Source organism: Pararge aegeria, chromosome 2 (assembly GCF_905163445.1).
Source record: "Pararge aegeria chromosome 2, ilParAegt1.1, whole genome shotgun sequence".
In the NCBI taxonomy this organism is placed as follows: Eukaryota; Metazoa; Arthropoda; class Insecta; order Lepidoptera; family Nymphalidae; genus Pararge; species Pararge aegeria.
This window is the reverse complement of record NC_053181.1, coordinates 17,352,240-17,365,021: the sequence shown is the minus strand read 5'-3', so window position 1 is coordinate 17,365,021 and position 12,782 is coordinate 17,352,240. Positions and strand designations below refer to the sequence as shown.

The 12,782-nt window shown below is 36.1% G+C and overlaps 1 protein-coding gene across 8 annotated transcripts in view; it reads left to right on the top strand.

Moving 5' to 3' along the window:
• The window catches only part of LOC120628746 (kinesin-like protein KIF13B), a 208,163-nt gene that overhangs the window by 194,456 nt on the left and 925 nt on the right, over positions 1-12,782 (top strand). For 4 of the 8 annotated variants that reach the window (XM_039897376.1, XM_039897360.1, XM_039897368.1 and 1 more), the window contains 10 exons: positions 1,556-1,597; positions 3,225-3,399; positions 6,119-6,184; positions 7,531-7,673; positions 8,459-8,603; positions 9,400-9,843; positions 10,517-10,650; positions 10,795-10,945; positions 11,355-11,519; positions 12,386-12,538. In XM_039897376.1, the coding sequence (XP_039753310.1) occupies positions 1,556-1,597; positions 3,225-3,399; positions 6,119-6,184; positions 7,531-7,673; positions 8,459-8,603; positions 9,400-9,843; positions 10,517-10,650; positions 10,795-10,945; positions 11,355-11,519; positions 12,386-12,538 (1,618 nt within the window). The remainder of the gene's footprint in view (positions 1-1,555; positions 1,598-3,224; positions 3,400-6,118; positions 6,185-7,530; positions 7,674-8,458; positions 8,604-9,399; positions 9,844-10,516; positions 10,651-10,794; positions 10,946-11,354; positions 11,520-12,385; positions 12,539-12,782) is intronic. The other 4 variants (XM_039897397.1, XM_039897385.1, XM_039897392.1 and 1 more) reach the window with 3 other exon arrangements.

The following is a 12,782-nucleotide window of genomic DNA, read 5'->3' as shown; positions in this document are numbered from 1 at the left end:
AAAAATGGAAACTATCGTTCATGATGATTACGTGTATGAGAAGGATACTATCTCGCAAATAGAGTTGTTAAAGTCTATTGTATATTTTTTACTGTATAAAAATTCTAAGAGATAGTAGTGATAAGTTAAATAAACATTTGTAGAAGTCAACTAGTCGAAACAACGCGCTTTATAAATATCGATGTGTAAGACAAAAATCAAAAGCGTTACAACACTACACTACGAATAATTTACTATTAATTTTTATCAATATTGCTTGCCAAAGAATTGCATATACGAGTGAGTTAAGTCGATGCGATTTTCCAATCATATTCTACCAAACACTTGTAAGACGGAGGTTTCACGCTTAGTTTTGCTTCCATACAATCTGTGACCCTGGCCACAATATACCCAATAATCTACGAGTCTTATTGTTAAAGGATTGGGATATAGAACGGCTCTTATAGCCGGTAACTATATTTTTGAAGTTAATCAATTTGAATCACTGGACTATCCTGGACATATCTTACCTGACGTGAAGTTTCGACATATTCCGCCACGTATAAGCCACTCATTGCTACACCCACGCCAACTTACTCTAAGCTGCGACAGCAGTTTCAAAATTCTATACGAGTGGAATTGGGTGCTGTCCGGAAGCCCAACCTACCTGACCTTCGCCGTCGTATTTTGTTTACTAACACCAGATTTCTGCAACGTCTGATGATAGTGAAAGCCCTATGAACTCTTGGATTTGTTTCTTATTCACCTGGTATTCCTATAAACTTAATGTGCTTATTGCGGCGACTGAAACGACAAACTCGTGCTGTTAGTTGTTAGTTGTTGTGCGAAACGGCGGCCGTTTTAGACAGCCCTGGTCAGACCACATTTGAGCTAGCACTGAACCCGCCGAAATATATGTCATGTTAATGTGTGATGGAATTGTTTCACATCATAATATTTATCTCAATGTGTGAATTAGTAAAGTTTGTTGCATTATTGTGTAAAAAACTATCCTTCATCCATCATAAGAATTAATCCATTATCGACTCACCACAAAGCACAGGTCTCCTTTCAGAAAGGTTTAGGGGCTGTAGTCCACCATGCTGGCCTAGTGCTTATTGGTAGACTTCACACCCTTTGAGGTTTATATGGAGAACTCTCCCATGAAGGTTTTCTTACTAGGTTTTCTGTCATCGTTAAAACATGTGATACTTTAGTGCTTCAAGCGCACATAACTTCGAAAAGTTTGAGGTGGATGCCAAGAGCGAACAAGGGACCTTGGAAAGTCTTACCAGTGGGTTTGGTATGATTGTATCACCGTTTTATTACCCTATGTCAAGACACACCACATGATTTGTGGTGGCGTTTAGTCAGCGGTTGTACAATAAGATTAAGGTTCATGAGGAGTACGAAACAGAATTGCAGGATTTGACAGGACGCGATACCTCCATCTTATAACCCATCTTATATAATATGTTATACATCATTAAATACATTTATAAATCTAAAATTCGCGCAAAACTTGCTTGTGTAGACAATCTCTAATGTGTGTGTTGTGCTACGAACGCGTGCGCAGCTGTCGCAGGCACTCGAGAACGCGGCCAAGAACGGGACGAACGTGAGTCAAAGCATGGCCCTTCATTTAGCCTTGCAAAACTTTTGGTTGCAATATCATCTATATTAGCCAGGATGCTCTCTGGGCACTGTAGATATACCACGGTAGTGTGGAAAAATCGTAGATGTAGAGTTCATAATAAATCATTCACTTACCTTGGAATTAATGTCCACATAATAGAGCACTGTATAGTCCATGGATGTAAGAATATCTCAATTTGTAACAAAACTTAACCAAAATTTATTTTCGTTTAAAATATTGTTTATTTATATCACATTCCATAATAACGTTTGGGAGATTTCGGGAAATTCTGGGTAAGAATGCAAAAAAAAATGTTTTGTGCGTTACAATCACAAATCCGGAGTTTGTTTCGGTGTGTAATTTATAAATCTAGTAACTCTTATCTGTGTGGGCTATATATTGTTGTAAATTGCCATATGATATCTTTGAATGTACTATAATCATCAAATTTCAATAGTCGTATTGTGGCTTACGCAATGATTTTGGATACAATTACGCTATCATATTTAAACTTTTTTTTTGTAGGGAGCTATCATCAGAAAATGTCTGATTTGCAACTTTTCAGGTTATTTCTTAGTGACGAATCCAAAGCCTTGGTGTTAGTTATCATACTTAAGTTTTATTCAAGATTCTATCTTTCTTAGATTTTAATTACAAAGAAAATAGAGACCAAGGACTTGTAACTAAACTTTTACACGATCAAAAATGGTGCACAATCCTTTCTGCACAAAGCACAGAACTTCCCCTTGTTGTTCTCATTGCAAAAATACCAAAGCACTACCTTTCAAATTTCGAGGTAACTGGTAGCAAAATATTGCTATGAAAGTTGTGCACAAATATTATACTATTAAGGTCTTCTAAACTATAAAGTGGCGGTTGGTTCAATAAAAGTTTTTGTGTATGAAGGAAATGGCAAAAACATGTAAAATAAAAAACGACAGGATCTACTAACTTATGAAACTTCGGTAAACGGATTAAGCATTGAATCAATTTAAAGGGAATTTTCATTGAACACACAAAATGGTTCTTTCGTTTGGAAGCAACAGAACCCTTTGGTTTATTATAATGCCCATTTCTATACTGTCTTAATCATTTATCTCTAGAAAATGTATGTTGAATGTGGAATCTCGCAAAACATGCGTCTCTTCTTCACTAAAGTAATTCTGCTCGACATGTGCTTGTTATCATACTAAACCGACAAAATTATAGGATCTCGGCGGCATATTGGCGGTTGTACCCTATTCAACCAAAATTACGAAGACTAAAAGTGTGAATTGCATTGTTTATTGGCGGAATGACATATTTTTTAACACCCCTTAGTCAAATGACGTGCATGGAATCAATCAAAAACACTTATTATAATGAATACTACGGATCCAGATGATGAGTCGTTATGTTCTAGGCGACAGTGGAGTGTTTCAAACATGTTTATGTCAAAAATTGATGAGCATCTCATCGCAAATTTATAAATGGCACTACTCTTCCACTGATATCAAAAGAAGATGGCCATTCTTTATATTTCGGCCAGAATATTTCGTTTTTGTTTACAACCGCCAATATGTAAGTTTTTTGCGTTTAACTAAGTTCAGTAAAATAAACTATTTCGCAGATCATGCGCCTGGACTCGTCCTTCGAGTCGCTGTCAGGGCTTGGCAGTGGTCGGTCGGGCAGCGTGGCCGATCTTGCGGACGAAACGCCGTGTCGCAACGTGCACCGTCATTCGTTCGCTGCGCCCTCACATAACGACTCCGATATAGTCACTCCCACTAAACCTTTCGGCCTTGGTAAGTTGATTTGTAAGACTTCTGTTCGAATATCATTTTTAATCAATATTTGGATTTGTAACTTTTATCAGATATTGAGTATGAATCTATTGCAACTTTTTTTGTGAATTTCCCAGATGAATTATAGTGGCCATCCCTTTTACACTACATAATTTCCAATTAAAGTATATTTAATACAATGAATTGTTTTAAATAATCTGCTATTTTATAAATACAGGGTCTAGAATGTTTATTTATCTTTAAGTCATACATATAGCTAACTTAGTAGTAAAGTTATGAGTGTAACGATTTTTATTCAGTTCGATTAAAACTGCACTTACATGAGATAAAAATGAAACACTCCTTTCCAATACCAAATTCTAATTTCTCTCATTCCTATGAATTCTCATTCTTATCATTTTTAACAGAACACATACCTTTAAAATTCATCTTATTCTATCATATGTCGTTCATTTAATAGTTTATTTATGTACAAAAAATAAATTGTATGTACAAAATATTTAGTAAAGAAGCACAAAGTAGATTAGGACAGAATCTAGAGTTTAAAAGAAAATCAAGATCCAAATGCACGATGTTATAGTTTTAATATAGTTTAGTTTATTACGAACTGAGTAGTTAAATCCTCATAGAACGGATATAAATGTGTTTCAACAAACATACACATCACACATGTAATACGTTCACTTTTTTGTTTCACGAATTAAATCCCACATGTAATTTCACATGTACCTTCATACCTTCACTATGATTTAACATTTCGTTCCAGTTGCTTCGTGGCGATGCTATGCTCCATACACTATCACTCTATCTTTCTTCCCATTTCTTATCTATATTTCTTAGTCGAGATCGTCCTTGGAATAACTTCATCAAAATTTTTGCAAAGTATAGATTTGAATGGAATTCCGTGTAGCTTTTCCAAATTCGACGCAACGAAACAGAATTGTATGTGTCAACGCTATAAGATTAAACCCAGTTAATTGCAAGAGCCCGGAAACCTTTCTTACGCGTAGTCAAAAAGGTTTACTAAAGGACTAGGCTAAAACAATCTGCGAACGATACAAACGCTTCATTACGCGCAGAAATCTTGTGCACATTTAATTTATTTAAATCGTCGCTGAAAACAGATCTTCGGATGTAACATTCTTAAGTGTAGGCTTATCAGCATATTTTTGGTAATTTGTATACGGAATTACGTTCAAATAATGCTTTCGTTTTACATATTAAGAGACTACGAGAGCCAGGTGGCCCTAAAATTTGGACCCAACTTCAACTAACGATGTTTTTTTTTGTATCTTGATTCCTCGCTACCTTCAGGCTCGTTTTTATCAGGTAAACCGATGACAATCAATGGTACTGACTCGGAATGGCAACTGTATGGCAAAATTATTAGACTTTATTGTTTGATGCAACATTGGAACAAAATAGTTTGCTGTAAAAAATATATTTGAAATCATACACTTATTAGAATTCTTGATTGGCTGTTAAATTGTTTTCAAATTAAAACGAGTAAAAATATTATTTTGGCTAACAATTGTGTCGAAAATATTATTGATATGAAAACAACATATTTTCTGGAATATTAAGACGACGCAATAATTTTAAAAGTACTCATATATTGTATATATTTATATCAGCATTTTGAACCAGGAACTGTAAATGTTAAATAAAATTATTGGATCAAAAGATTATGAGGTAAAATTGAAGCATAACACTGCTAACCTCATGAAACTCTTTAGGATATATCGTAGTTCTTTAGAGATTTTCGATAAATATAATCAATACTAATAATATAAGAACTCCTGTAAAATCGTAAAAATGTCAAGCTTCGAGCATCCAGCTGGCTTCAGTCGTTATTTTACCCTCTATTTGTTTGCGTGTCTCTTTTATTTGCATGGGAAAAGCATGACCTGTAATTATTCCTCTCACTCCCTCACGTGAACTATTTTATATAACCTTTGCAGCAAATAAAGCTTTATGTTTAGGAAAGTTTCAGCTAAGAATTAACGACTACAATTCCCTATATAAAATATTTTATAAAAGTGAAAATGGGAACACATTTTATCAATACTCGTAAAACAGCCAAATTAATTATCCCTTATTTAGGACTTCAGATAAATTAAAAACTTGAAAGACAGTTTTATATAAGTGTAAAAGTAGATAGCAAAAGTAGTTATAGACAAGAATTGGTCGTACGTTTGTGTATGTGTTAGGTATCAGATGCATGAAAGTAGCGAAATGAAACGTGTGGTTGATACTTGAAGACGTACTATATTGTGGATAGAAAAGATGTTATCGACGCATGGATTTAGACAAAAATTATAATTACTGTAGATTTTAAAGTATGTGTGTTGTAAAAATTAAGCTATTGATAAGATATAAAATTTTGCATTGTAGAAACTGTAAAATAGTTGGATAAATATAACAACCGTTAATATTACATTACTTGACTGTTAAATACTTATGAATTGCACTCACGGTTTATAAATAATAAGAAAAAGTCTACTCTTACATTTAAGCACATATAGGTTAGTATATAGTAATATACCTTTCAAGTTTTGATTGTTATTAAAAATTTGTTTTGGAGTACTGGAGCGAAAAGGTTTGTAAATCTACAATAATTTGTTTAACAAGATTAGGATTTTAAAATGTATAAGGAACATAATTTTGCGCTACACCACCATCTAAGTTTAGTTATAAGTATTTAATATTTCTATTGCAGCTCGGCCAACGTTCCTTAACTTGAATTTGAACCTGAACTCACTGCGACTGCAGACGCCAAACAAGCGTACGTGACGATATTAAATCGTAGAATCATTAGATTGGCTTGTTTATACACTTTTGTTTGGTATCGTCTCATAAAATTTTGGTTCTGCTCATTTTATCTAGTTATTTATTGGTACTTTTGAAACACAAAAATGGACGTAAGCTGACACGCTAGCGATAAAATTCAACATATTGTATGGCAGAGCATGAGCACGAGGCTCTTGGCCCGTCCTGATCGCCTAAAATAAGCCACGATCAATGTCTTCTTCGAATTTTCTTTGAATCTTCTTAGATTTTTCAATCACTGCTCTCATCTTTCATAGAGCTTTCGCGCTCTTTTTACCTGACAGTAACGGTGACACAAAGTTGGAAAAATCTCTGAGCTGCGTAAGGCAGAATTAGCTAAAAGTCTTGAGAGATGCAGACCATCTTAGACAGCTCTGAGCAAATTTTGATCTCAAAATTTTCCTGAACATTGCGTGTATCTTTTGTGATAATATCACGAAAATGGTCGATTTATGACGTTTAGCTGTATCGCAGCGTACCTTAATAGGGCAACTGCTATGCTCTGCCAATTCCTACTATCTTTTGCTGCGTGATAGATTACGGCTAGCCTTAGCGGAACTAAAATAAGTTCATATGTATCAATTTAGTTTAAGTGGAATTTAAATTTTCTTCTTTGGTTTTAAGCAGTGTCAGTTTAATATTTATTTGCTACAACTCTGTAGGAGTTTGTTAATTTATGAATTGGCATGAAAATAAATTTACAGCGAAGCATGAATTGGCATTTTGTCAAAATTTCAGGACTTTGTATATACTGTTTGTACTTTGTGATATTTTTTCCGCTCTGATCTTTTGATACTTTTGGTAAAAATTTTAAAGCTAGAAGTTAATTTGTTTATTATTTAAAATAATTAAATATTGCTAAAAAATTTAAAAGGCTGCCGTTGTACATACTGTTCTATATGGTTTAAGAAATATTTCTTTTATTTATACTCTTAAGAGTTAAAAACTTTATGTAGGCTTGTTTTATTTTTTAAGTTGTGCCTTAGCCAGTAGTTTTTAAACATTTGGTGCTGATTTGGTTGTACGCTAAATTGACAGCTCTAAAAATTGTGTTATTTTGTTTAACAGGGTAGGTACACTGGTATTGTATGGACTTGAACAGGATTTGAATTTAGCCAATTAGCACAATAGTCTATCTTATTACTTCACTTGTGATTATTTTCATACAATTTTGGCTCGCTTTACATTCTCGAGTTTTTATTCTATAACACTTTGTTATAAAGTCGCCTGTTTGATTTTAAAATCTTTTTTAAATATTTTTGCACATGCTTATACATATTATGAGAGATTTAACTGTTGTAGCGTCACCAGCGAGCGCCAAGCTTGGGCTGCGTATGACAACGTTGCACGAAGAGCCCGGCCGGAGGAACGATGATGATTCGCACTCCGAACCAGAGGCGGCGCCTACCGATGAACTTACCACACCGCGATCTCAAGTCAATAACGTAAGTCTATTAAGATTTGCTTATGTGTTGGTTTGAAAAATTGCCCTGCAGGTAAAGAATAGATTAGACTACAAAAACTTTATTGCAACACAACACAATAGGTAAAACACAAGGAAAAGCCTTATCACTAAAAGTGATCTTTTAAAGGCAACCCGTGCGTGCGACGCCGATAAAAAGGTGGAAAATGTGCATGTTACAAAAATGTAACAAACTTACATACTATATTAACATAATAACTACAGAAATACCGGTATAAATGTACATATACTAGAATAGATAATTATGATATATATTCATGCTATAAACTTACATAATACAAAATTTTTTGGATAAGTAATAATTATAGTAAAGGTTTATCATAAGACATCTCCTTAAACAGTTACTTTCTGACTATTGAGAGTAGATTAAATGAATTGATCGGAGAATGAAGAAAAAATATATCAAAGTTGAATTAATGGACATTTGAACTTTTTCTGAGGGTTTCGGTAAATTGACCGTTGCAGAATTGTTCAAGGATCTTGGTCGCAATATCCAAAGAGATGCGGGTCAAGCCCGCAATATTAAAAAAAGAAATGATCATATTTTAATAATATTTATTCTTCTGATAGACCTGCTTAAAATGAATAAATTTTGAACTAAAGCATAACAAAACATTTCATAGTTACCTCAAATTTGGTGGAACATAAGATTTCATGAGCGATTTGAAACTAAAAAGTGATCAATCAAAGGCGTTGAATGTTAAGTTTAAATATTTTGTGTGTATTTAATACATTGAAACATTTTAGCGAATTCACGCGGATCATGCCACGCGTACCCGAGCGTCGTCACGTGGATTCTTACCTACTTCGAAGACGTTAGACTCGCTTCACGAACTTGCATGCGAACGAGTACCGAATAAGAACTCTCCTTCAATATCATCCAGTGGATATGGTAAGTTTCTTAATAAATATTATTTTTGTCGTCATCATCATCATTGTCAGCATCACCACCGGAATTAAAGTCCCTTAAAATAAAGCTGGTAATTCAGCGACGCTGCCCCACGCTTAGGTAACGCATTGCAACTTATAGTTCTGACCCCGAGACGTTCGCGTCTGTATCTTCTACAACGTTTTTATTAGATGCCTCGTTTTTTGACTTACCAATATCGTATCAAGTGGTAGTGATAATGACCGAGACCGTTGGTCAAACATACGCTTTTCTAACCTCCATAGTCACACTAATCTATTTACCGAATAAATAGACAACCAATGCAATCTATTGCGACTATTATATCATCACAAATATATAAACTTTAACTGTTTGTAATATTAAAATAAAATCAATAGCATATAAAACTAAAAATGGGGGTTGGTAGATTTTATGGAAGTCCTACGTTCATGAAGTTAGGAATATTAAATATATACCAGCATGGGTATGAATAAAATAAGTATCTCTAAAAGCGGTTTGTTTAAAAGAACCTTCAAGGCTTTTCTGTAAAATAAGATTTTATTTTCAAAACAACAATAAAGAGTGTGGAATACGGGGTAAAACTTTAAGTGGAATAAGCCGCATGTTTTTCTGGTTTTAATAAATATACTTATCATGAATTATTATATCAGTTTCCTGTTTAATAACTTAATGCATATTTTTTTTCTGTCATCGTTATTTGGGTTTACAAAACTATAAACGAACCTCTCAAAGTTGCACTATAACCTTGGGAGCCTGTCATAACTTAAATAATTTACAGGCTCACAGGCAGTGTCATCTACAAACTTAACAAACGATGACACGCTCTCGATAAGGAGTATGTCAGTCGACGACACACCTGACTTCGATAAAACAATGGACTACTCACATCTTAGTCGGACGAAAACCTCCATGGCTGGACTTAGGAACGAAATCACCGAACTCAGGAACGACATAACTGAACTAAAGAATGAAATAGTCGAATCAAAGAACGAACTAGAAGAGACATCGTTCGAAAACTCGAAAGCGAAGACGCCGGTACTAACCCCTGGTTCTAGAAATCGTATTAATCCATTCTTAAGAGATTGTGAGGAGGCTCCGAAAAGTGATCAATTAGTGGATCCTTTGGGAGCGTTGCCTGTGGAAAGCACCGTATTGTCTAGTCAGTCACACAAAACAGAGCCTGTGCAAGTTAACGGGGAGGCGAGTCACGAAACGTCGTTTGGTAAGTTAAGAAAAGATTAACCGATGAAAACATGTACACGAAAGTTTTTTTTCCACTACTGGTTAGTCCTTGACTCAATCTCACTTGGGGGTTAGTGACGATACAGTACGTCGCGGGCTAACCTGTTAGGGTGTATGGTAGTAATACCCCTAATCGGTTTCTACATGTCATCGCACCGAAACACTCGTCTTTTTTGGTAGGATGACAACTAGCCACGGCCAAAGCTACCAAACCAGACCAGAGAAAATTCTGAAATAATAAATTCACTAGTTGCCCTGACGGGGATCGAACCCGGAACCTCAAAAAGAAAGCAAACAAACAAGCACGACTCAGCATATAAATTGGTAGCCCTATCGCTACATAACCCTCTTGCAATGAAAAACATTGCATTCTTTAGTTTAAAGCAGAGTTTCACAAACTACAACATTTGTACCGTATTTTCAAATCCAAACAAAATGCGGCTGAGTACGTACATTTATGCATATAAACTGTTATAGCCCGATCGAAGTGTTTTTGCCCCTTTAATTTTTTAAGAAGTCTTAATCTGATAGTCATTGATAGGTATAGCGAAACCAACATTTTTATTTTTCTACTATCGATACCAGATAAATTTTCGAATCACCACTTTGGAATTACTGTTAAACGAAGAAATAATATTTTTTTCCCAAATTAGGTGATGCAGAAGTAGAATCAGAGAGTTCGGAACAGTCAAGTCACGAGACGCGGAGTCGTGAAACATCTTCTGTCGGAGAAAGTGATTCTCCTGGGACAGATCAAGTCGTCAACACTTCGTTGCCTGCGGGAAAGGTACGTAGTGTTCCTTATAAGTTTATTTGAAGGGTTGTCATTTCATACAAGTAATTTAGGGTCGGGACTATTTTAACTAATAAATTAGTCTTGGTCTTGGTGTATCCACGATAACTTCCTTTTATATAGCATATGTGTGTATAGGTGGTACGCCGCCGTGCAGGGGCGTCCGCACGCAACGCCATGCGCCAATCGTATCCGGCTGCGCGTCCCAAGTCTGCGCACGAGCCCGTAAACGCACACGTACGCGCGTTACGTGACACGCCCGCTTCCTCTACAGAACGAATTGGCGATGGTAAGTATTCAAATTTATTTTTCTACGCACTGCCCAAAAAAATATGTGATCTTGTTTTGTTTGCAATGATTGCTACTGTGTAGGTAGGTACCTTTTTTGCAGAATGATACTGCAAGGTAACGATGTGATTTATTTTTATTTAAACCATACTAATAAAGCGTGTAAATTTTGGGCTCAACCGATCTTGATAAAATTTAGCACAAATGTAGAAGTACATAGGATACACATACATCCTGTAGAAGTACATAGGATAATATTTATTCCGGAAAAGCTACCCGCAGTAAGTAAAAGGGACCCGCGTGCTTAAAATAAAATTGCATAGGTAACAATTTCGGTATTAATTAGTTTATTTGCTTTTATTTCAAATCTTATGCAATATTAAAACCTTTCGTGACTTATTTATTTTTAGAAGAATCTTCGGAGAGCGGGCGTGTACACACAATTCCAGAATGGCTGACGGTTGGCGAAAGCGTTCAGCTTCGACTAAGCAGTAGTACGGGCGTTGTGGCTTACATAGGTCCTACGCATTTTGCTCCTGGTATATGGGTCGGGGTGGAACTGGATGCACCTACTGGTACGATCTATTGGTGTATCACTTTTTTTTCCAGTTATCAGAATTAATGTTCTCTCAGTATTAGCTCCTGTAGTCAAAGAAATGTTTTGATAATATTTTATTACTTACATTTCATTTTTTACTTTTCTCATCAGGCTTCTAAAGTTTATTATCAGTTGTTAGTTGGAAGAAATGTCAAGTTCAATTCGGCATCCAGCAAATAGCTGACTCTTAATTATCATCATCAATAACTATCCATTACCGGGCCACTCAAAAGCACGGGTTCCCGCTGAGAATGAGAAGTCTCAGGACGCAGTTCACTGCGCTAGCCAAGTGCATTTTGGCAGGCTTCACACGCATTTGAGAATATTTAGGGGCATGCATGATGCTTTCCTTTACCGTTAAAGCAAGTGATATTTAAATTGCTTAAAACAACGCACACAAACGTTAGAGGTGCGTGCCTGGGGATCAAAAATCGGTCTGGTTCGACCGCTCTCGGTTTTGATTGAAAGGGGAACTGAAGCCCTAACATTACCTGCCCACTTCAGGGCACTGGTCTCCTCGCAGTGAGACGGGTTCAGGCTGTAGTGAAGGCCAAGTGCGGTTTGGTGGACTTCAGACGTGTTTGACATCATTATGGAGAACTCTCAGGAATACAGGTTTCCTCACGACGTTTTTCTTCACCGTTAAAGCAATACACACATAACTAGCCAAATTTAGAGGTGCATGCCGGGTTTCGAACTCGGCCACTCCGAAAGTAAGTCCGCCCACTAGGTTATCACCGCTTCTCCGATATCGCATTTAAATCCAGAATGTCCGCATTTTTATTTTTATTTTTATAATTAGTTATTTATAATATAAGTATACATTTATTTTTACATGTATAGGTAAAAACGACGGGTCAGTGGGCGGAACACGGTACTTCAACAGTCGCGCGCGGCACGGCATCTTCGTGCGCGTAGACAAGCTCGTACAGGACCGACGCGGACGCTCCGTGCGCGCGTTCCGAGACAGCGAGATGAAACGCGCCTCCAGTAAGGGTAAGGCGACGCGTCACGAAACTTGAAAATGATACCGTATGGGCACACGAGCGGCAAATAGGCACGATGACCATTATTAAAAAACTGTACTATGAAGTTCGGAAGTATTCTACTTTATCCAAAAAATATCTTTGGAAGAAATTAATGGTTTCGATATAAAATGCAAATTATATTCTGAATAATTATTTGCTCGAAGACGATCGCAGGGTGCCATGGCCATGGCTCGTGACGTCATAGGCAAATT